We start from the raw sequence: 25915 nt of genomic DNA on the forward strand, positions 1-25915 counted from the left end.
TTTAAGTTGCATTACTGAAATAAATGAACTTTTGCACGATATTCAAATTTTTCGAGTTTCACCTGTAGAATGAATGATCACTATGATAATCAATACTTAACGTACAGCACCTCTGCTTCTGGTATGTAAAAATACATTTGCACAACTGCATTTAATTGCATTTTCCTTTATCTGCCTGACATTCAAATTTAAAATCGTTCATGTCATGTTTTTTCTGATTTTTTTTTTCTTTTAATATATAAAATGAATGTAACCAAACTCTAACAATCCATTTAAAAAAAGTGCAATTACATGTTGGTCATATTTACCCGACAAAATAGGTCAACCATATAATGACTGTTAACATTTTTAGTATGCTAGATACATATTTACTTAATAATCAGTTTGCATGACATTTCATCAGATCCAATAGCAAAAGGCCATCATAACTTCCCATTTGCAGGAGTCCATATCTATGAATAGTCCCTTTGTCTTACAGCTGTTTGGTGGAGAAAATTAAAATTTACAAACTTTTGAAAATCTGGATGAAACCATGTTTCAAATTTACACATAATATTACAGAGGATTGTAAACCCTTATCAAATTTCTTTCTGTTCTCACCTGGTCTGCATTTCTTTGAGACTGTACATGAGAATGAAGTCTTCGAATAAGAGGAACACCATTCCTAGACTGACGTTTGAGCAGCCAGTAACTGTGTAGATGACGCATGAACTGGGTCTTTTTTTGCAAACAAACTCCACTAGAGATCTTAATTAACCTGAAAGGGTAACAGACGTTGTAAGTGCTTATTCTCATGAATGCTAGGGAAGGTTATGTCACCAAATCCACTGACCACATTCCAGCAATACAGTATTTTAGCACAGGGATGTTTAAGTCCATTCTGACCTTGGGTTGTCTCCTGGATACAACAAAATACTTCTATGAGCATGCAAGGTGTTTCAGTCTCAATAGGGTTAACTATGTGCACTTTGCTTGTCCATTAATATCTCTGTTTAATAGCCTTAGGGCATTTTTGAAGCAGTCTGGAGGGATTTGTAGTGCAATATTGGAATATTGGCCTAAAGAAGAATTACTTGCCACCAGTTGCCCCACCCAACTTCTACTCTGCCCAGCCCCTAAACAGGTTCTTGTAATTATCTCATGAAATGGCACTGTTAAAATGTTTTAAGCAGAACATAAGGTACAAAAATAAATATTAACAACAACCTTACCAATATTAACATGAAGCAAAGTAAACATAAAAAGAAAATAAATGTTTTACATCAATAGAGAAACAAAATGACGTACAGTGCAGAGGTCAGCGGTGTGACACACAGTGTAAGGAGAGGGAGGAAAGGAAGGAAGGACAGGGAGGGAGAGGGGAGGAAAGGAAGGAAGGACAGGGAGGGAGAGGGGAGGAAAGGAAGGACGGACGGACAGGGAGGGAGAGGGGAGGAAAGGAAGGACGGACGGACAGGGAGGGAGAGGGGAGGAAAGGAAGGACGGACGGACAGAGAGCGGGAGGGGAGGAAGGAAAGGGGGAGGGGAGGAAGGAAGGTGGGAGAGGGGAGGGAAGGAAGGAGGGAAGAAAGGAGGGAAGGAAGGACGAAAGGAAGGAAGGACGAAAGGAAGGACGGACAGACATGGGAATGAGAGGGGAGGGAGGGAGAGGGAAGGACAGAGGGAAGGACAGGAAGGGAGGGAGAGGGGAGGAAGGAAGGACAGGAAGGGAGGGAGAGGGGAGGAAGGAAGGACAGGAAGGGAGGGAGAGGGGAGGAAGGAAGGAAGGACAGGGAGGAAGGGAGGGAGAGGGGAGGAAGGAAGGAAGGACAGGGAGGAAGGGAGGGAGAGGGGAGGAAGGAAGGAAGGACAGGGAGGAAGGGAGGGAGAGGGGAGGAAGGAAGGAAGGACAGGGAGGAAGGGAGGGAGAGGGGAGGAAGGAAGGAAGGACAGGGAGGAAGGGAGGGAGAGGGGAGGAAGGAAGGAAGGACAGGGAGGAAGGGAGGGAGAGGGGAGGAAGGAAGGAAGGACAGGGAGGAAGGGAGGGAGAGGGGAGGAAGGAAGGAAGGACAGGGAGGAAGGGAGGGAGAGGGGAGGAAGGAAGGAAGGACAGGGAGGAAGGGAGGGAGAGGGGAGGAAGGAAGGAAGGACAGGGAGGAAGGGAGGGAGAGGGGAGGAAGGAAGGAAGGACAGGGAGGAAGGGAGGGAGAGGGGAGGAAGGAAGGAAGGACAGGGAGGAAGGGAGGGAGAGGGGAGGAAGGAAGGAAGGACAGGGAGGGAGGGAGGGAGAGGGGAGGAATGAAGGAAGGACAGGGAGGGAGGGAGGGAGAGGGGAGGGAAGGAAGGAAGGACAGGGAGGGAGGGAGGGAGAGGGGAGGGGAGGAAGGGAGAGGGGAGGGGAGGAAGGGAGAGGGGAGGGGAGGAAGGGAGAGGGGAGGAAGGAAGGAAGGACAGGGAGAGAGGGGAGGGGAGGAAGGGAGAGGGGAGGAAGGAAGGAAGGACAGGGAGGGAGGGAGAGGGGAGGAAGGAAGGGAGGGAGGGAGGGAGGGAGGGAGAGGGGAGGGGAGGAAGGGAGAGGGGAGGAAGGAAGGAAGGACAGGGAGGGAGGGAGGGAGGGAGGGAGAGGGGAGGAAGGAAGGACAGGGAGGGAGGGAGGGAGAGGGGAGGAAGGAAGGAAGGAAGGACAGGGAGGGAGGGAGGGAGGGAGAGGGGAGGGGAGGGGAGGAAGGGAGAGGGGAGGAAGGAAGGAAGGAAGGACAGGGAGGGAGGGAGGGAGAGGGGAGGAAGGAAGGACAGGGAGAGAGGGAGAGGGGAGGAAGGAAGGAAGGAAGGACAGGGAGAGGGGAGGAAGGAAGGAAGGAAGGAAGGACAGGGAGAGAGGGAGAGGGGAGGAAGGAAGGAAGGACAGGGAGAGAGGGAGAGGGGAGGAAGGAAGGAAGGAAGGACAGGGAGAGAGGGAGAGGGGAGGAAGGAAGGAAGGACAGGGAGAGAGGGAGAGGGGAGGAAGGAAGGAAGGACAGGGAGAGAGGGAGAGGGGAGGAAGGAAGGAAGGACAGGGAGAGAGGGTGAGTGGAGGAAGGAAGGACAAGGAGGGTGAGTGGAGGAAGGAAGGACAGGGAAGGAAGGAAGGACAGGGAAGGGACGGAAAGAAAGAAAAGGAAAAGGGAAAAGAAAAAAAGGGAAAAAAGGAAGAAAGAAAGCTTTCAGCTGCTTCACTGAAAGCCATACATGAAGATTAGTGCTTGTAACTGCCCCCACGCCTTCTACCCACCCCTGCTTCCCCCACGTTATTTAAAAACATAAAATTGCCCATGGGACTTTGCATGAGGCACAGCACATATAAAACAGTAAATGACCACTTCCAGTGACTAGTTCTGACATTCCTTTCCTACATTTAAAAAACTTTTTTTTTTCTAGAAAATTACTTAAAACCCCCAAACATTATATATTTTTAAGCAGAAGCCCTAGAGAATAAAATGGTACGTGTTGCATATGTTTATGTCACGTGATATCTACGCAGTGGTTTTTAAAACACAAAATTTTGAGGAAAAAATAAACTCTGATGTACAAAAACGTAATATAATAACCAAATGTTTGGTAAAATATACCCCCCTCCCTGACTAGGCCATTTTTTGCAATACAGCACTGCATTTTGTAACTGATAATTGCGCAGTCATGCAATGCTGTACATAAATTAAACGTATGTTCTTTTTTCCCCACATAGAGCTTTCTTTCAGTGGTATTTGATCACCTCTGTTTTTTTTTTTTTTTTTTGTACTATAAACAAAAAAAGAAAAAAAAAAAAAAAAAAAGACAATTTTGACTTTTTGCTATAAAACATATCCAATACAAAAATAAAAAAAAATACATTTCTTCATAAATTTAGGCCAAAATTTATTCTGCTACACGTCTTTGTTAAAAATAATCCCAATAAGTGTATTTTGTATTTATTTATACTAGTAATGGTAGCGATTAGTAACTTATAGCAGGACTGCAGTGGGCATTCTAATACTGGGTGGGAACTGACTAACTGCCACTGGCATCTCCAGACACGAATACAGTGATCAGTGCTAAAAAAAGCACTGACACTGTACTAATGACACTGGGCAGGAAGGGGTTAACATCTGGGTGATCAAAGGGTTAACTGTGTTAGGGAATAGTTAGATTGTGTACTGTGCTGGGTTTTACTAAAGGAGATCTGCTGCTTTATATCTCTGCTACTGAGAGAAAAAAAAACTCAAGGCAATGCCGACAGGAGAGACCTGTGTTGATTACACACAGATCTTTCCCCTCTCAGCTTCGCCGATGATCACAGAGTTCTGGCCAGTACCTGATGATTGACATCTTCAGCAGTCAATAGCAGCGCGGGTAGGGCGGTGCACCCACGACCCTACCCAGAAATGCAAAAGCACATATATTTACGTGATTTTGCACAGCGCAGCCGCCCTGTAGCAGTACATCTGCTATGGGATGGTGGGAAAATGGTTAAAAAAAAGATGAATTTATGCCAAGTAAATAAACATGTCACAGTTTCAAAATTGTGTACACTCGTTGAACGGTTCCAAACTACAGTACCTACAAATGTTCATAGGCAACACTTAAAAAGCCTTTACAGGTTACCAGTTTAGAGTCACAGGAGGTCTGGAGCTGGAGTTATTGCTCTCACTATGACGTTTGCGGCAATACCTCACATGTGTGGTGTGATTGTCGTTTACATAATGTCATACAGCGGGAGAAACACCACCAGTTCCTTCTAGTGTGCTGCAGTAACTGGATGCTGCTGGTTGCATCCTCACTAGGCTCCCCAATTGCTTGGGAGAGCCTAGTAAAGGCAGTGGCAGGAGCAGGTAGCAGGGTGGGTTCCAGAGGATCCACAGCCACTAGGATTACTTGTACCTTGTAGGAAATCGCCAGCTGAAAAAAAAAAAAAAAAAAACCAAAACACATCTCTGTCATCACTGCAGCCCTTCCCCTGTTGCTGGACTGGAAACTGTTAAAGTGGTTCTAAAGGCTTAAAGTATAACTAGAGACTTCCAGTTCCAGCACCGTGTGAGGATGGAGTGACCTGTCGCTGTTACTGTCCCTGCTGCCCTCTGCACTTTGATACCGCGCCAGATCAACATTCACCCGGGCGGTTCTCATACCCCCCGCCCTAGGGGACCAGATGGACTTCTTTTTGGAGCACTCCACTCCTCGATCGTCCCAGGGATCCCGGCAGGATCCTGACTCCGGGCCGGAGGTAACTTCCAAGATGGCCACAACATACAACAAACCTAACATGTGGATATCCCTATTCCCTATTCTGCCATCTCTGCAGCAGGCAGAAGACAGAGCTTTCTCACACACGAAGATCGCTCAGGCTGCAGCCAGCATACTCACCCCATTGATCGCTGAAGCAGTCGACAAGGCGGTGCAACAAGGTATGGAACAGCTGCGGCAGGAATTTCATAGCCAGATTCATAGGCTGGAGGAAGCAGAACGGAATTGCATAGAGAAGCAATTGCATCAAGTAACATACCGCAAACCATCTTTGGCAAATTAGAGGATTTGGAGAACAGATCTCGTAGGAACAACCTGCACATTATTGGTCTACCAGAAAGTTATAAACCATCCTCTTTGATGGAACTCTGCAGCCACCGCATTCCTGAGGCCTTAGGCCTACATTATCCCTGTGTTGTGGAAAGGGCTCATCGAGTGGGACCGCCACAAGACTCTGACCCAGACCACCAGCTGAGGCCCAGACCAATAATTGTCAGGTACCTCAATTATGCAGATAAACACCTTATTTTGCAATACTACCGCAAAGGTGGGACATTTATAATGGACAACCACAAATTGCTGCTTTTTTCTGACTACTCTGTGGAAGTGTCGAAACAACGCAAATCTTTTGCCTCAACCAGCTCCCTACTTCACCAGCATGATCTACAGTTTTCTTTGGCCTATCCAGCGGTGTTACGCTTATGTTCCCTTGGCGGTGACCTGTCTTCTAATCATGCAATGGATGAGACCACCATCGACAAGCATCTAAGCAGCCCAGCGAAGCACCCATCTAAACACGGACGCTATACTGTCGCCTCCAAACATAGAGGAACTACCTGACGAGCCCAAGACGGGCTGGCTTATCCTTTGGAGGACTTGTTATCCTCTGGCCTCTACTGTGCCTAAAGTACATTCTGTTGTTCTCCTCCCTTTTTTTTAATATACCCGTCATGTTGTATGCATTTCTCAGGGAGGGTACATCCCTATGGTTTTCATGTATGTTTCGGGCCTGAGCACCCTATTCAGTTTCCAGTGCGGCCTGATCTGTTTTCATATCCTGTTGCATTGATTTTAAATAGAGTTACTGTCCTCCCTGAAACCACACTCCCAGCTTTCATTCGGGGTGGCCAGCTTCTATATCCTAAGGTGGAGCGCTCCTCCCACATCCCACTTGGCATCCCCTCTGGCGCTCTATATGGCTCACTAATGTGAGTCCTTTTATCATACAGGGGTTTGGAAGCTGGACATTCTGATTGTGGAGTGTACCTCAAACAGAGTGAAGTTCTTAGACATTTCTGGGTTTCCTAGGTTTTTGTTTTTCCATCTCGATTTCTTTTGTTTGGTCTCTGTTCATATATTCATTCACCCATTGTGATACTGTCTCTAACAGTTGGTTATTACACTATTTCTGTTATGCGCTCGGAGGCAGGGACCAGGCCTGTGACCCTTAGTGGGGTATTTTTTTTTTTTTTTTCCTTTCCTTGTCTCAGGTGAGCTCATCCTTTTTGTCTTTCATCCTTTTGCCAGTGAGCACTGCTTTGATATACCACGCACTTGATCCTTATGGAGTCATGTAGGTCATCTCCTGGAACGTTAAAGGGCCTACGCTCTCTGGGCAAACGGATGAAAATCTTACGTCACTTAAAAGCAGATATTGCCCTTCTACAAGAGACACACCTTTTAGAATCTGATCTTCATCGTCTCAAGAAACTCTGGGTAGGGGAGGTTATTGGATCTTGACAAACTTTCCTCTGCTTATTTGTCTTGCAGGGTATATTACATTTAGTTATTCTGTTGATTTGTTCTTCATTTGTTGCTTTGATCTCCGGCCTGGTTCCTATGTATCGGGATTCTGTATACTATATTTTTCTTTTGCACTTTTGTGAAAAGAAAAATTAAAAATCTGAATAAAGATAATGAAAAAAAAAAAAAATATATATATATATATATAAATATATATAAAAAATATATATATATATATATATATATATATATATATATATATATATATATATATTTATATAAAAATATATATATAAATTTGTGGGGTTTTTTTCATTATTATCTTTATTCAGATTTTCAATTTTATGGTATATGGTATCACTACGATCATCGAGATCTGGAAAATGTATTTATTTATTTTGGGTTGTGCTTTGGTGGTTGGTTGTGGTAGTAACAAGAAACACACAGCTTAAAAAAATAAATTATTTTGGGCCAGTTTTCCTTTGATAATAATAATAAAAAAAAAAAAAAAAAAATCCAGGAGATATCCATTACCATTTACCACTAAATGAAAGCCCACTTTGTCCTGAAGAAAACGCGGTATAATTCACCTGGATGTACAAAGCAGCTGTGATGATATATACGGTTTTACTAACACATGTCAATGTTGCAAAATTGTGCTTAGGCATTTAGATTTGTTTTACCCTTAGGCATGAAGGGGTTAATATACATATAGGATTGAGGAGTTACATCATTTGGATGTAGACCAAATGGAAAAATAAATAAAACTTGGGGTGGATGGTACAACTTTAAAACATCAAAAAGATACCTCGAAGTGGTCGGAGGTTAAAGAGTAGGATGAGCCGAGATAAAAAAGAAACAATGTCCCATAGGAGGGTATATATATATCTATATATATCTAAAAGGCAAAACTATTTTTTAATTTTGGATAGAGTGGAGAGGGAGCAGTGAGGGAGAAGAAAGCCTGTCAGGTTTCATTGCTGTCATTGCCCCAGCTAAGGAGAATCACGCTCTCTATTTGTCCTGTTTGGCTCCTGCTGCTGTCAATCAAATCCCGTGATGAGGAAGCAGGTGGCGGGGCCAAGCCACACTATCTGTATCTATAGATGCTTCCTATGGGGGCACTCACCAAAGAGATGGAGCCTGTAGTGACGGCAGTTAACCCCAGAAGATGAATGTCAGGGCTCTGTGCAAAACCATTACTTACTGTAAAGTCCCTTTTTCTGAACTCCGAGAAAGGGATTTTATGGCAACAAAAAAAATCCTGATTTCTTTTACATTCACTGATGGACACAGTTCTTCTGAATCTTGACCATAGGGATGTCCCAAAGCAGTACCTCAGCATGGAGTGGGCAAACCGAAAGGGAACTGGAGCAACCAGGCACGCATGCCAGCTACCCAAACAACCCCTAAAGGGGCAAACAAGGAGCCTTAAACAGCAGTCAACAGTGAAGCTGTGAACAGAAAAAAGAATCAGACCTCCTACTAAAGGCTGTAATGGGCAAGCACACAAGAGCCACCTGGATAAGCCAAGAAGAGCACCGCCACCCCCATGGGATGCAATGGACGTTGACACAAGGAAGGCAGGCCAAGTCCACAGTTAAGTTAAAAAAAAAACAAAAATCACCTTTGGAGGAAAGGAGCAGCCAGACAAAAACCAACTCATCCTTGTGTAGAAGCAAAGAGGGAGACTGACAAGACAAGGCTGCCAGCACAGACACCTGTCTTGCAGAGGTGAGGATGATCAAGAAAGTCATTTAGTGAGGAAGAGTAAGCAGGGGAATACCGCAATGCTCTCCAATGCAAGGCTTCGGGAAAAGGAAAGAACCAAAGCCAAGCCCCACTGTGGTACTGGGCTGCACACCAGAAAAAAAATTTGCAAAGCATGAAGTGCTTGACCAGGGGATACAGAAAAACCCTGGACCCTGATGGCCAATACCCAAGCCACTGAGAGGCTCATGGATGGTCACCCAGATCCCCGCACCCAGCAAAACAAGCCTCCCATGGTGTGAGGATATATCCTCCTGTGAGCCTTCAACATTGTAGAGAATATCAAACCTGACAACTCCAGTCTCCCAACACTAAATTTCTATAGCCATGCCATCAAAGACAGAGACGGGAGGGCAGAGTGGTAGACCAGACACTAGGACAAGTGGTCCTTCCAAAGAGGCATCCATCGGAGAACATCCCTGACTAGCCACGCCATGACAGCGTACCACTAACCAAATGAAACCAAAATGGTTTGAATGGAGGTCTGCTCCAGAAACAGCTAATCACTAGCAGCTCCAATACAAAGATGGACAGATGAGTCGCCTCTGGAGTCCAGCAGCCTCTTGAACCAAGGATTAACCCCCACCAGACAGGCTGACATCTGTCTTGACAATCAGCCAGAGTAGGGGAAGACAGGACTTCCCAGCTTGCAAGGCAGGGGGGCCAGAGTCACCACAGAAGGCAGGCCTAGGTTAGGGAGACTGTAAAAGTCCCAGTGGGGGCAGAAGTTCCCTCTGCAGACTCTAGCGTGGAACTAGGCATATGGGACTGGACCAGAGGTGGACACCATGTGATCCAGCGCCTGCATACAAGACAGCAGGGAGGACTTCTCACTGGACCAGAGCGATTAGGCCAAGCTGATTCAAGAAACACTCGTGCAGGCGAGGCTGGCCTGAAGGGGAGCACCCCAAATTGATGAGTGTCCCCAATGCAAGGGGAAGGAACGGCCGATGTCTCTGCACATGGAAGAGTACAGATATGCACCCTTGGAATCTAAAGGATGCTAGCAAATACCCCACACAAGGAGAGGCCACCACCAAACGGATGGATTCCAGCTGGAAGCTCTAAACTAGCCCGAGGCAATGCAGAGCCTGCAGGTCCAGGATCCACCTGGTCTGCCAGATCCACAGACATCTGATCCACATGGTGATGTTCGAAACTTACAGCAAAAGCCTTGCCCATTAAGTAAGTGCCAGACACCAGGGCCAAGGCCAACACAGGCTGCAACGCATCCACGCCATGGAAAACGTAAAGCAGGTGACATATTCTGCCCTGGAGTCTGCAAATATTTAAAGGAAGGAAATTCCACTACCAGTATCCCAGTATAGCATGTCACCTAGCAATGGGAAGGTGTACCACAGGAGGTGAGGTTCACATCTGCAGAATGGCCTACTCCAAAGGAGTAACAGACCACAAGTGCTTTGAGCCACAAAAGGCGGCCTTGGACGTTTCCAGTGTTGCAGACAGTTATCAAAGCAAGCAGAATAAGGCAAAACCTTACCGGAGCTAGCCAGTCAGTGCGTAACCAAAGGGGACAACCAAGAACATGTCCAACTGCTTTGAGTGGATTGGCCACCAATGCCTATTGCCGCATGGGAATAGCGCCAGGGAAAACCTATGCACACATACAAACATGAGTCTGCCGCTTCATGCGCGCTTCACCTGGAAACATGGCAGAGCTGCAAGCCATATAGCTGGAGGCCAAAATAGCACCAGGCTAGAAACGGAGCAGCTAGCATAAGCCTTAGGTCATATGTGAGCACATACCACAGACCAGGTCTGTGGTATGTGCCCACATATGACCTAAGGTTTATGCTAGCTGCTCCATTTTTATCTTGGTGCCATTTTGGCCTCTGGCTGTTTCTAAGTGAAGCACGCATGAACCCTGTGATCACGCCTCGTGAACCTGGGGACCGTGATAGGCACGGACAATGACATGCTTTTACCAGGGTGCTCTATTCACCTGCACAGAGTCACCGAGGCATATTGTGTTTTTATTTTTTGGAGGAGGGAGTAGCTGGGATCCAGTGATAAGCCAACCACACAGTGGCTTCCTCAGCTATCAATTTATAAACAGTGCAATGTACTGAGATATTACAGCGCCAAAAACAATGGCTTGCATGGCACGTCTGGGAGGCAGAAAAGGGGAGATACCCTCAGGTAACATGGTGACACCAGTCTAGCTGTCCAACTGCCCAATGACTCAGCGCTTAGCTAAGGTCTGAAAGCGCTCGTTGGCCAGAGTTGAGTGACCAGTGAATCTAGATAAAGATATCCACAGGGAAAAAAAAAATAAAATCAGGGGAACGGAATAAGGCTATGGAACCAAAGGTCCCTGCAGGTCCTTACTCCTGAACACTAGACAGAAAAACCTGGATTGCCTATAGCAGAGAAGGGGTTCAGTATAGTCAGTGGCGTGCTCTCCATCGCTGGTTCGGCACTATTATCTGTGGGCCGAGGACTTGGAGTCTCAGTCACTACTGCATAGGCCCACAGGCCAAGGCTCTGCCTGGGGCTGGGCCTAACTAGCCAGGTGCCCCAAGTGTCTGCGGGACTGATGGACAATTTGGGATGGGGATTTTTTTTTTATTATATCTTCTATTACATTTTTTCCATACTAAATAATTTTACAACCAACATTTCAACATACAAATTTTTAAACAATATGTACCTTTTTCCCTTCACCTTCCGCCCCCAATTTATTCTCCTTTTTATTTTCTATTTTCTTTTGCTTCTGGTTCCTCAAGTATTCTTTCAATCTAACTTAACTTAATCTCACATATCTCCTCTCTCCTACCCTCCTATGGGACATTGTTTCTTTTTTATCTCGGCTCATCCTACTCTTTAACCTCCGACCACTTCGAGATATCTTTTTGATGTTTTAAAGTTGTACCATCCGCCCCAAGTTTTATTTATTTTTCCATTTGGTCTACATCCAAATGATGTAACTCCTCAATCCTAGATGTATATTAACCCCTTCATACCTAAGGGTAAAACAAATCTAAATGCCTAAGCACAATTTTGCAACGTTGACTTGTGTTAGTAAAACCATATATATCATCACAGCTGCTTTGTACATCCAGGTGAATTATACCGCGTTTTTCTCAGGACAAAGTGGGCTTTCATTTAGTGGTAAATGGTAATGGATATCTCCAGATTTTTTTTTTTATTATCAAAGGAAAACTGGCCCAAAATCATTTTTTTTTAGCTGTGTTTCTTGTTACTACCACAACCAACCACCAAAGAACAACCCAAAATACATTTTCCAGATCTCGATGATCGTAGTGATACCATATACAGTCAGGTCCATAAATATTGGGACATCGACACAATTCTAACATTTCTGGCTCTTTACACCACCACAATGGATTTGAAATGAAATGCACAAGATGTGCTTTAACTGCAGACTGTCAGCTTTAATTTGAGGGTATTTACATCCAAATCAGGTGAACGGTGTAGGAATTACAACAGTTTGCATATGTGCCTCCCACTTGTTAAGGGACTAAAATTAATGGGACAGAATAATAATCATAAATCAAACTTTCACTTTTTAATACTTGGTAGCAAATCCTTTGCAGTCAATTACAGCCTGAAGTCTGGAACACATAGATATCACCAGACGCTGGTTTCATCCCCGGTGATGCTCTGCCAGGCCTCTAATGCAACTGTCTTCAGTTCCTGCTTGTTCTTGGGGCATTTTCCCTTCAGTTTTGTCTTCAGCAAGTGAAATGCATGCTCAATCAGATTCAGGTCAGGTAATTGACTTGGCCATTGCATAACATTCCACTTCTTTCCCTTAAAAAACTCTTTGGTTGCTTTTACAGTATGCTTTGGGTCATTGTCCATCTGCACTGTGAAGCGGCGTCCAATGAGTTCTGGCCGAATATGAGCAGATAATATTGCCCGAAACACTTCAGAATTCATCCTGCTGCTTTTGTCAGCAGTCAAATCAATAAATACAAGAGAACCAGTTCCATTGGCAGCCATACATGCCCACGCCATGACACTACCACCACCATGCTTCACTGATGAGGTGGTATGCTTAGGATCATGAGCAGTTCCTTTCCTTCTCTATACTCTTCTCTTCCCATCACTCTGGTACAAGTTGATCTTGGTCTCATCTGTCCATAGGATGTTGTTCCAGAACTGTGAAGGCTTTTTTAGATGTTGTTTGGCAAACTCAAATCTGGCCTTCCTGTTTTTGAGGCTCACCAATGGTTTACATCTTGTGGTGAACCCTCTGTATTCACTCTGGTGAAGTCTTCTCTTGATTGTTGACTTTGGACACACATACACCTATCTCCTGGAGAGTGGTCTTGATCTGGCCAACTGTTCTGAAGGGTGTTTTCTTCACCAGGGAAAGAATTCTTCGGTCATCCACCACAGTTGTTTTCCGTGCTCTTCCGGGTCTTTTGGTGTTGCTGAGCTCATCGGTGCGTTCCTTCTTTTTAAGAATGTTCCAAACAGTTGTTTTGGCCACGCCTAATGTTTTTGCTATCTCTCTGATGGGTTTGTTTTGTTTTTTCAGCCTAATGATGGCTTGCTTCACTGATAGTGACAGCTCTTTGGATCTCATCTTGAGAGTTGACAGCAACAGATTCCAAATGCAAATAGCACACTTGAAATGAACTCTGGACCTTTTATCTGCTCACTGTAATTGGGATAATGAGGGAATAACACACACACCTGGCTATGGAACAGCTGAAAAGCCAATTGTCCCATTTCTTTTGGTTCCTTAACAAGTGGGAGGCACATATGCAAACTGTTGTAATTCCTACACCGTTCACCTGATTTGGATGTAAATACCCTCAAATTAAAGCTGACAATCTGCAGTTAAAGCACATCTTGTTCATTTCATTTCAAATCCATTGTGGTGGTGTATAGAGCCAAAAATGTTTGAATTGTGTCAATGTCCCAATATTTAATGGACCTGACTGTATGTGTATGTTATTTGTACTTCTAGTACAGCCCAGAAACAATAGTGCACATTTTTTTGTCTTTTTTACCTAAAACACACTGACACCCAATTTTTTTTTTTAATCATGACCTTTGACCCTAACCCAAACACTTACCCTGGCACTGAACTAGACCAAACCTTGATCTAGGTATTTTTCTTTATTTTCTTTATTTTTTTACAAAACTTTTTTTTCCCCCTCTATGCCAGGAGTTAGAGAGATACAATGCAGCTCTCTCCTCCATTCACAGAAAGAGAAAAAACAAAACAAAACAAAAAAAAACACAAGGGGGCCGGGCTGTACAGTGACTGATCACTGTGATAGCCAATCAGAGGCTATCACAGCGATCATGTGACCCAGAATCGGGAGTCCCGGGTCCCGATAGTTAGAAAGACGGGTACGCAAATATGCGGCCCCACGGAAAAAAGCCCAGTTCTGTGATGCAGCATATTTGTGTTACGTTGGCGTCAAGGGGTTAAACTCTATTTATCCAATCCTTTATTTTTGGTGGATCTTGTGTTTGCCAAAATTTAGGGAGAAGTTCTTTAGCCGCATTTATTAGACGAGATATTGCTCTATTCTTAAATTGTTTCACTGAGGTCTCCGTTATATGAAATAAATGGACCCACTGGTCCTTCAGTATTATCTGCAGAATCTCTTGTATATATTGGGTTATTTCTTGCCAAAACTTTTGTATTTTAGGGCACTCCCACCAAATGTGTGACATTGGTGCCTTCATCTCACCCCCCTTTCAGGTCATTGTTTATGTGCAATACTAGGTGTAATATACCATCTAACTAAAAATGTTTAATTTATTTCTATGGTGTTCATGTTCATCGTCCCATGTGTTAAAGTAAATATTTAATTTTTTTTGTTGCTCAATTTTGTTCCTAATTCCTTTTCCCACTTTTAAAAGTACAATGGAGGATCATATCCAGCTATATCAAAGGGAGTCTTATAAATACAGTGGCTAAATGGTTAGCACTTCCGCCTGGCAGTACTAGGGTCGTTGGTTCGAATCCCAGCCACGGCACCTCCTGCCTGGAGTTTGCATGTTCACCCTGTGCCTGCGTGGGTTTCCTCCGGGTACTCCGGTTTCCTCCCACACTCCAAAGACATGCTGGTAGATTAATTGGATCCTGTCTAAATTGGCCCTAGTATGTGTATGTATGAATGTGAGTTAGGGACCTTAGATTGTACGCCCCTTGAGGATTAGGGACTGATGTGAATGTACAATATATATGTAAAGCGCTGCGTAAATTGACGGCGCTATATAAAGTACCTGAAATAAATAATTCCGAGACGTAACATGTTTTCTCCCTGCGTCTTCCAGAACAGCCCCTTGAGATGTAGAGCTCCTCCCTCCGGGTCAGGAAACACGGCAGCCCCCACGCCTTTAAAAGGCGGGCCTCCATCCCCAGTTTTTAGCATTTCCTGATCCGGAGAAACACACCTTGGAACCTGAGGGGTCTCTGCACTCTGTGGGGGGGGGTCCTGGAAGAGTGTAAGATCCGGAGGTTCACTTACCTCCTCTCCCGACACGAGTGGAGCTGCGCTGTGGATAAGCCTTCATCCTCAGGTGAGGGACCGCTGCTGACTGGTCCCTTGCCCAAGGCATCCGCTCTCTCTGGGGCCTGGGAGAACTTCTTTCCCTCTAGCGTGGTTGTGCAAGTGTGCAGGGCGGAAGGAAGACCAGGTGCAACTTCCGGTGGGCGTGGTTTTGCATTCCAAAGACCGGAAGTCCGGCGCGGTGATGTCATCGCCGGTCACCAGAGATGCTGGTTCCAGTCTCCAGGAAGAAAGAAGGCACAGGCATCCACTCGGGTGGTCGGTAAGACGTGGAAACCAGCAGAAGCTGTGGACCACGCCAGACGGAATGCCATGGAAGCTGGCTCATCGTAGCAAGCGGATCCTGGTTACGGCATGAGCTCCTCTCAGGTAGCCTTGGGGACAATCCCTTTAGCTGACTCCTGGGGGCTGGGTGATTGTTCCCCCAGTCTCTGAGGGCAGGTGACGGTGGGGCACACTGCAGATCTCCCCTAGCACAGGGTGTGTGGAGGAAGATTAGAGATGAGGGCCCGCCTTGTGTTTTGTCTTTTTTCTTTAGGTTAAGACCCAGGACAGGACCCAGATTCAGACTCCGAAGAAGAAGTGTGCACGGATAAATTGGGGTCTACTTGTGAAAAACCCCTATGCCGCAGCTGCATAGATAGCCTGGTTAAGGATGAGTCCTTCACAGCCTGTCACAAGGTGTTAACCTATATTAAGGATACGACATGACAGCGACATTCCATTCCTTCAGGTCCCTGTGACAGAATGCAGATACCGCTGGGCCCTTGGACGCAGTCGGCCGCAGCAGTAGTGTCAGCTAGGCAGGAAGACTCGGAGGAGGAAGACCCTCAGTCCCTTCCCTCCTCTCAGGCGGGTTCAGGTTCGGAGGCAGATAACGAAGAGGAAGTAAGCACCTCCAGAAATTCTAGGCATAAGTTAGCCCTAGAAGATGTGGATGATCTCCTGAAGGCTATCTACGAGACCTTAGAGATTGAGGAGGAGAAAGAGTGTCTATCCAAGCAAGACCTGATGTACCAGGGGCTTCATGCTAAAAAGAGTAGGGTCTTTTAAGTCCACAGCTCCCTGGTTGATACCATTAAGCAGGAGTGGGAAAACCCAGAGAGGAAACCCTTTTTTTTCCCGGTAGTTTAAAAAGAAGATTTCCTTTTGACGAGGATGCGTCCCAACCTTGGAACAAAGTTCCAAGATTGGACGCCCCCTTATCCAGAGTTTCCAAAAGGATGGATTTGGCCTTTGAGGATATGGGGGCTCTAAAGGACCCCATGGATAAAAGGAAAGAAGTCTTGCTGTGTAGGGCATGGGAATCCTCGTCAGTTAGTCTTAAGCTGGCCCCATCAGCTACTTGTGTAGCCAGAAACCTGGAGTGCTGGCTTACCCAGTTGCAGAATCATCTGGCGGCGGGAACGTCAAGGCAGCAGATTCTAAAATCTCTGCCTTTACTATTTAAGGCAGTAGGGTTTCTCGCAGACGCCTCAGCAGAATCGGTTAAGGTAGCCACAAGATCTTTGGCCTTAGTAAATTCGGCCAGGCGAGCCTTATGGTTAAAGACCTGGGCAGGGGACTCAGTCTAAATTGCGCCTTGCCCTTCGCGGGTGATAGTCTTTTTGGGCCAGGTTTAGAAGCTTTAGAGCGTACGGCCGACAAAAAGAAAGCCTTTCCTGAGAATAAAAAGAAGGGTTATCCCAGGAAAATTTTTCGTCCGAAATCACAGACGCCGCAGGTTAGGGAAGGTCAGCCCAAGAAACATTGGACGGGACACAAGAAAAGGGGAAAAGGGGGGATTCTATTCAATCCTCCTTAAGACCCCTCCAAGTCGCAATGACTTGAGTGTCCCAGTGGGGGGGGGAGATTGGGGACCTATCTCCCAGTACCCCTACATTTTAGACCTAATACGGAGGGGTTACAGGTTAGAATTCGACTCCTGTCCCCCGAACAGATTTTTGGTGACCAATCTACCCAAGGACCGGAACAAGGCTCAGGCTCTGTGCGGTCCAACTGGGGATTTAGTGGACCTGCAGGTCCTAGTTCAGGTCCCTCAGAGCGATCAGGGTATGGGCTGTTATTCCCACATATTTGTCGTAGGAAAACCCTCAGGCAAATTTCAACTGATCTTAAACTTGCGTCCTCTAAATCGGCCACTGAAGTACAAATACTTCAGGATGGAATCGATTTATTCTGTAAGAAATATCCTTTTTCAGAATTGTTTTATGGCCACACTGGATCTAAGGGATGCATATTTTCACGTCCCCATTCATCAGGCAAGTCAGAGGTACCTGAGAATTGCAGTAAATACGGGTTCGCAGGTCCTCCACTGGAAGTGTCAGGCCCTACCCTTTGGACTGGCTTCAGCGCTGAGAATATTTACCAAGGTACTGGCAGAGGCCTTAGTTCCCCTAAGGATGAGGTCTATCACCATCATTCTTTATTTAGATGACCTTCTCTTCGTGGCCAAATCTTACCAGCAGGAGCTAGAGGTGGCTCAGGGTTTCCTTCAGAGTCTGGGCTGGCTCGTGAACAGGGACAAATCATCATTAACTCCCTCCAAGAGAGTAGTCTACCTGGGATATGAGATCTCGTTGCTGGAGAAGAAAATTTTCCTTCCCTCGGGAAAAATTCCTGAGGATGGACCAGCCGCTAGCAGGATTGCAATGCAATCTGCTGGTGTCAGTAAGAGGTTTCAAGAGCAGTAGGTCTTAGGACTTCTTGTTTTCCAGTGGTCCCGTGGGCAAGGCTCCACCAGAGGCCTCTTCAGGTGTTCCTGTTGAGGGTTTGGGACCTACATTAGATCAAGCAGTCCAGCTCCCGTCCAGGGTCAAAAGATCTCTCTAGTGGTGGCGAAACGAAGTAAATCTGGCCAGGGGACTGGAGTGGAACCAGCTGGCTCCGCTCATTGTTACAACCCATGCCAGCAGCTATGGTTGGGGAGCTCATCTAGAAGACATGGCAGCCCAGGGGCTGTGGTCTCGGGAAGAGTCTCAGAGATCCTCGAATCAGAGGGAACTGATGGCAGTTCAAAGGGCATTGGAGGCCTTTGGAACAAAGCTTTTGGACCGTCACTTACAGATCCAGTTGGACAATATAGCTGCAGTGGCTTATATCAACTAACAGGGATGTACACGGAGCCCTTCTCTGTAGAGGATTGCAGGAAACATTCTAGCCTGGGCCGAACTAAATCTGCATTCGATTTCTGCCATTCATTTAAAAGGATTGCAAAACTCCCTAGCGGACTTACTAAGTCGGAAGCCAATCAGTCACGACGACTGGTCTCTCAACCAGGAGGTCTTTCTAGACACAGTTCGCAAGTGGGGAGTACAGGAGGCCGATCTTTTTGCTTCACAGGAAAAAAGGAAGGTCAGTCATTTTTTCACCCTGAATCCACGAGAGCAGGCCTTGGGAATAGACGCCTTGACGAGTTTGTGGGATTTCAACCTATCTTACGCATTCCCTTCTGTGAGACTGATCCCAGTGGTCTTGCAGAAGTTTATGGGGGAAAAGACAGATCTTATTCTAATTTTGGCCCTTTTGGCCAAAAAGACCCTGGTTTTCCCTTCTGAACAGTCTTATCTCAGCTCCCCCATTTCCTCTCCCAGAGAGGGAAGATCTGATTTCTCAAGGTCCTGTTCTGCATCCTTGGATCAGAACCTTGAAATTGACAGCATGGTTTTTGAAGAGCAGCTCCTGAAAGCCAGAGGGTTTTCAGACACTGTAAAAAAAAAAAAAAAAAAAAAAAAAAAAAAAAAAGACTCTGGTAAGCTGCCACAAGAAGGTAACCAGAGCCAATTATGCGAAGGTCTGGAAGAAGTTCAATTCTTGGTTGTCAAGCAAGCGGCAGGGCCACCCAGATATTCCAGCAGTTTTGGACTTCTTTCAGGAAGGGGTGGATCGGGGACTCTTGATCAGCACCTTAAAAGTGCAGGCTTCAGCCCTCAGTATTTTTCTGCAGGCCCCCCTGCAGCAGGATCCCTTTGTAGTGGATTTTTTCAGGTCTCTTTCCAAGTCCAGACCAGTTAAGGTCAGGTCTTGTCCAGTTTGGGATCTATCCCTAGTTCTAAAGGCTTTGATCCTCGAACCCTTTGAACCTCTGCAAGAATCTTCTGTAAAACATTTGACTTTAAAAACTCCATTAGGGAACCCTACCTGACCGTTTTTGAGGACAGGGTCATGCTCAAAACGGATCCAGGTTCTCTCTCTAAGGTGTCCTCCTCTTTTCATAGGTCTCAGGATATAGTCCTACCGACCTTTTGTTATTCTCCTGACGGTAAGGAAGAAGAAAGATTAAGTTTGCTGGACGTAAGGAGAAGTCTTATAGTTTATCTCAGTAGGTCCCGGGAAATTAGAAATTCGGATTCCCTGTTTGTATTATTTGCAGGTGCAAGGAAAGGTTCCAAAGCATCCAAATCTAATCCATAGGTAGATGGATTAGATTAGCTATCATAGAATCTTACAAGATTTTAGGGATTCCTCCCCCCTTTGTTAATGCTCATTCAACTAGATCCTTTTCTGCATCCTGGGAAGAGAGAGCCGGGGCTTCGCCGGAAGAAATATGTAAGGCAGCCACCTGGTCCAAGTACTCTACTTTTGTGAAGCATTATCGCCTGGATCTCCTATCAAGTAAGGAGCAGGCATTTGGGCGCAAGGTCCTCCAGGCAGCGGGCCCGCCCTTAAAGGCAAGTTCTTGATTATCATCTCAAGGGGCTGTCCTGGAAGACGCAGGGAGAAAACCAGAGTTAGACTTACCAGTAACTCCTTTTCTACGAGTCTTTCAGGACAGCCGTGATTTCCCACCCTGAAGATGTACAAGTGATGTATATGTGGTTACCTAAATGTTTGTGTCTTTCAGTGTCTTCTACTAGTTCTCGAGCAAAACTGGGGATGGAGGCCTGCAGGTCCTTCTTTTAAAAGGCGTGGGGGATAGCGTGTTTCCTGACCCGTAGGGAGGAGCTCTACGTCTCAAGGGGGTGTCCTGGAAGACTCGCAGAAAAGGAGTTACCGGTAAGTCTAACTCTGGTTTTTGAGTTGAGTTTGAACTAAACATTTGTTCAAATGGATTCATATCCTTCAGGGTCCTTAGTGGCTGTGGAAGCGATGCAACAAAGTGTCGTAATTGGTAATAACGCCACTCATCTAATGTGATAAATGTTACTCTTTAAATGCTGAAAAGAACACATTTTCCTTTTGTCCATAATATCCTTTAAACGTGCATTGCTATCTTGTATCCATTTCCCCAAAATATTGTCTTTACCCGGTAGGAAAAACTCAGTTCCAACCAATGGAATTAGCAGTGAATTTTACTCCCATCCCATTTATTTGTGCGATGCGTCCCATACCCTGAAAACGTTCTGTGTTAAAGTGCTTGTATTTTTGGCCATTGAACTAAACTTTTGTGGGAGTCAAATAATCCTATCTAAATGTGCCTAAGTGTACTTCCTATTCTTAACCAACTTATTCCCCGTAAATTCCCTATCCAATCTACTATTTGTGATCGTAGCACCGAATAATAATATTTCCTGAAATTTGGCAAGTTTAAGCCCCCTTTCCCTTTATCGTTACACAGCACTTCATATGTAACTCTCGTTTTTTTCAGGGCACAAAGAAGGAAGGACCCTAGAATATATGTTGGTAACATATGAAACTTATATAAAATTTTTGGTACAATTACCATATTTACTATATTTATCCTACCATATCCAGGAAAGCCATCCCAATTATATTTTTTTCAATTCATCCTTTATCTCGTTTATTATTGGTATATAATTTGCCTGGTATAACTTCTTTATAGAGGGGGTTAACTTCATTACTAGATAGCTTAGGTCTTTTGCCTTCCATGCAAAAGGAGAATTCTTTTTGTATAAATCAAAAAGCAAGATGTCGCGCTCCACTATCAATAATGATGATATGAAAATATATAAACATTCATTAATAGAAATATATATAATAAAATGAGTGAATAAGTCCAACATTAATTCAGCAGCGTGATGTTACAATCACGCTGGTGCTGCATGCATGTCTTTGAATAATCCATGATTTTGAAGTGTCCACTAATGGTGTAATACAAGGTAAATAACGTAGGAGTCCACCAATCTTAAATAATGTGCTCCTTCACCAATTGTGCTCTCACCTGACATATATGACCAAACCGTTAAGTGAGGTCATAAAAGCTTGTGTCCCTTTAACCACTTGCCGATCAGCCACTGTAGAAATACAGTGGCAGGGCGGCACGGCTGCGCAAAACCACGTTTTAAAAGGTGATTTTGCAAAACAGGTAGGGGGCGCACGTGAGGCGCGCCACCGCCCTACCTGCGCCACTGATCCTGGCTGCAGGTGTAAGTCGCTGGGTCACGGCCGGTCATTACCGGCCTTGTCTCGGCGATTACCGGCAATCACTGCTTTCTCTCAGTTCCCTGTCAGCTCCTGACATGCTGATCCGGAGAGAAGAGTTTATCTCTCCAGATCAGCGTGTTCCCGTGCAGTACACCCCCCCGCCCCCTAGTAAAACACTCCCCTCACACAGTTAACCATTTCATTGAATAAAAAAGTTAACCCCTCCCTCCCCAGTGCAATTAATACAGTGTCAGTGTTTGTTTGTTTTTTGCACTGATCACTGTATTGGTGTCACTGGGGATGTCAGTGACCCCAAATCAGTCCGTCCCCCCCCCCCCCCCCCCGTGTCAGAATGTCCGCCGCAGTCCTGCCATAAGTCGCTGATCGCCGCCATTATTAGTATTACAAAAAAGTAAAAATCCCAGTATCTTTCCCGCCATTTGTAAACAACATAACTTTCACGTAAACCAATTTACACGTATTGGGTTTTTTTTTTCGCAGAATGCATTTTGGCCAAAATTTATGCCGAAATTTGATTTTTACATTTTTTACTGGACATGTTTTATAGAAAAAAGTCCAAAATATTTTTTTTGCTCAAAATTGTCAGCTTTTTTTTTTTTATTGCGCAAAAAATTAAAAAAAAAAAAAAAACACAGGCGATCAAATACCACCGAAAGAAAGCTCAATTTGTGGGAAAAAAAGGATGTAAATGTAATTTGGGTGCAGTGTTGCATGACCGCGCAATTGTCAGTTAAAGTAATGCAGCGCCGTAATACAAACCTCTTCTGTAACCGCTTCCTGACCTACCTGTAGCAGAAATACTGCTACAGGGCGACATAGGTGCGCAAAATCACATATATATATATATATATATATATATACACACACACACATACATGATTTGTGCTCCCATGGTTTTCACACCCCTCCCAGATAGCGTCTGATTGCCCGTCATTACACCAGTCATCACATTTAACCCCTTGATTGCCAGGAACATGCTCATGCACAATAATCCTCCATTGCTAGTATAGCATCTGAACGGATCAATATCTTTGATCAGGTCAGCACTATACCAGCATTCACATTAATATAGCGTCCCCAAAAATGCAGTGTTAGCAGGATCAGCCCCGGCACCTGCGTTTAGCCCCTACGCTTACCCCCCACCCTTCTCCCCCAGCAAGTGCAGTGTCAGTAGGTCCCTGTCACTTGATACATTGCGCACAAAAACGCAGTGTTCACAGAATCAGGCCTGATCTCTGTTAGCACTTGTCAGTAAATTTTGATGACTCTCATATGCAGCAGAATGCCCGTACTAGTGCCGTACTACCTTTTGGTGAACTGGCGAGCACCAGCAATCTAGTACAGTGGGGATCAAAAGTTTGGGCACCCCAGCTAAAAATTTGTATTAATGTGCATAAAGAAGCCAAGGAAAGATGGAAAAATCTCCAAAAATCATCAAATTACAGATTAGACATTCTTATAATATGTCAACAAAAGTTAGATTTTATTTCCATCATTTACACTTTCAAAATAACAGAAAACAAAAAAATAGCGTCTGCAAAAGTTTGGGCACCCTGCAGAGTTAATATCTTGTACTGCCCCCTTTGGCAAGTATCACAGCTTGTAAACGCTTTTTGTAGCCAGCCAATAGTCTTTCAAATCTTGTTTGAGGTATCTTTGCCCATTCTTCCTTACAAAAGTCTTCCAGTTCTTTGAGATTTCTGGGCTGTCTGTCACGCACTGCTCTTTTAAGGTCTATCCATAGATTTTCAATGATGTTGAGGTCAGGAGATTGTGAAGGCCATGGCAAAACCTTCAGTTTACGCCTCTTGATGTAATCCCCCGTGGATTTCGAGGTGTGTTTAGGATCATTATCCATTTGTAGAAGCCATCCTCTCTTTAACATTAGCTTTTTCCCAGATGGCATCAAGTTACCATCCAAAATTTGCTGAAATTTTATTGAATCCATTTTTCCTTCTACTCGTGAGATGTTCCCTGTGCCACTGGCTGCAACACAACCCCAAAGCATGATTGATCCAACCCCATGCTTAACAGTTGGACAGAGGTTCTTTTCATTAAATTCTGTGCCCCTTCTTCTCCAAACGTACCTTTGCAAAAAGTTCAATTTTAACCTCATCGGTCCACAGAACTTGTTTCCAAAATGCATCAGACTTGTCTATATGTTCATTTGCAAAGTTCAAATGATGATTTTTGTGGTGAGGACATAGAAGAGGTTTTCTTCTGATGATTCTTCCATGAAGACCATATTTGTACAAGTATCTCTTTATAGTGGAATAGTGTACCACAACTCCAGTGTCTGCCAGATCTTTCTGGAGGGATCGTGCAGTCAAATGTGGGTTTTGAATTGTTTTTCTCACAATCCTGCGAACTGTTCTGTCTGATATTTTTCTTGGTCTTCCAGATCTTGCTTTAACTTCCACTGTTCCTGATGACTGCCATTTCTTAATTACATTCCGAACAGAGGATATTGACATCTGAAAACACTTTGCTATCTGCTTATAGCCTTCTCCAGCTTTGTGAGCGTCAACTATTTTCAGTTTCAGTTTTCTAGACAACTGCTTAGAAGAACCCATGGTGCTGATTGTTGGGGCAAGGTCAGATGAGTCTGGGCATTTAAAACCTTTGAGATTGACATAACCTGGTCTTCCCAGACGATGATTGAGAACAATCCATGACACTGGCAGGTCTCAGCTTTGCAAAGGGGGCAGTGCATGCTATAAATTCTGCAGGGTGCCCAAACTTTTGCAGACGCCATTTTTTTGTTTTCTGTTATTTTGAAAGTGTAAATGATGGAAATAAAATCTAACTTTTGTTGACATATTATAAGAATGTCTAATCTGTAATTTGATGCCTTTTGGAGATTCTTCCATCTTTCCTTGGCTTCTTTATGCACATTAATACAAATTTTTAGCTGGGGTGCCCAAACTTTCGATCCCCACTGTATATCTTGGTCTTTCACATATCTCTTAGATTGTAAGCTCCCAGGATCAGGCCCTCCTACCCTCTTGTATTGAACTGTATTGTTCTGTATTGTCTCCCGTTATATTGTAAATCGCTGAGCAAACTGTTGGCGCTATATAAATCCTGTATAATAATAATACCAGCACTGCAGTTTGACTTGGTGACGTGGCGAGCCCCATAAGTCCAGTACAAGCCGGTGCAGTGGCGAGCACAAGTATTGTCCCGCAGCCACCAAGAATTCGTACACAGGCCCATAGAGCTCCTAGTATCCTTCCGGATGTGCTTGCAAATCCCGATTGGCAGCCCACAAATTCTGCAACACTCGTACTTCCCCCATTCACTGCCCACCCTGGAATTCAGGTGGAAATAGCAAATTTAACTACTCCCCTTGATTTTTGGAGCTGTTTTTCACAGAATATCTGTATGCGTTGATTGCGGATCAAAGCAATTTATATGCACAACATTTTATCACCGCCAACCAAAATTCAAACCTTGCCAGACCAGTAGCATGGAAATTCATTACAGTTTTCGAATTTACATTTTTTTGGGGCCTAACCCTCAACATGAGCATTACTAAAAGAAATGAATTGCAGTTGTATTCGTCCAAAGACCCAATTCATCAAATGCTGTGTTCTCTGCTGCCATGGCCAGGCATAGATATCAGATTATAATATGTTTTATGCATTTCAACAACACAGTCTGTCATCCTCGGGGTAACCCTGAATTTGACCGGCTCTACAATATTCAGCCCCTCGCAAATCACCTTAGCCAAAAATTTGCAGAAAAACATCTGCATTGATGAGTCCCTCATTCATTTTTCTGGCCGCATTGCATTCAAACAATTTCTCCCCAGCAAGCGTGCCAGATATGGGGTCAAGATGTAAAGACCTGTGAGAGGACAACAGGCTATACTTATAAGTTTCGGATTTAAGAGGGAAAAGATAGTCACGTGGAGCCCCCCGGATGCCCAGACTACATGGGGAGCAGTGGCAAGATAGTTTGGGACTTGGTGTCATCCTTTTTCCATATGGGGTACCACTTATATGTAGACAATGTTTATTCAAGCGTGCCACTATTTAGACATTTGTACAATCTTGGAACTGGCGCATGTGGCAAAGTGTGACCTAATGTGTGCCCACCATTAGAAGTGGGTGGATGTAGGGCAGTATATTCTAATGGTGGGCATACCACACACTTTTTCTGGCAGAAATTTCTTCTCTTTTTTTCATGCAGCCCACAGGCTGCATACAAAAAAAAAAAAAAAAAAAAAGAACATAGCATATACACCCAACAAGGACCAGCGACGTTCTGGTATATCACTGGACTTTGAATGG

General features: G+C 44.8%; 1 protein-coding gene across 1 annotated transcript in view; it reads right to left on the reverse strand.

Annotated features, from left to right (window-relative positions):
• Positions 1-333: 333 nt before the first annotated feature.
• The window catches only part of LOC149441115 (bromodomain and PHD finger-containing protein 3-like), a 58782-nt gene continuing 33200 nt past the window's right edge, over positions 334-25915 (reverse strand). The window contains exon 3 of the mRNA XM_089657716.1: positions 334-757. Coding sequence (XP_089513842.1) covers positions 556-757 — 202 coding nt within the window. The 3' untranslated portion in view covers positions 334-555. The remainder of the gene's footprint in view (positions 758-25915) is intronic.

This window comes from Staurois parvus, unplaced genomic scaffold (genome assembly GCF_062004578.1).
Source record: "Staurois parvus isolate SC_StPar_1 unplaced genomic scaffold, SC_StPar_1.0 ptg001025l, whole genome shotgun sequence".
NCBI classification, from domain to species: domain Eukaryota; kingdom Metazoa; phylum Chordata; class Amphibia; order Anura; family Ranidae; genus Staurois; species Staurois parvus.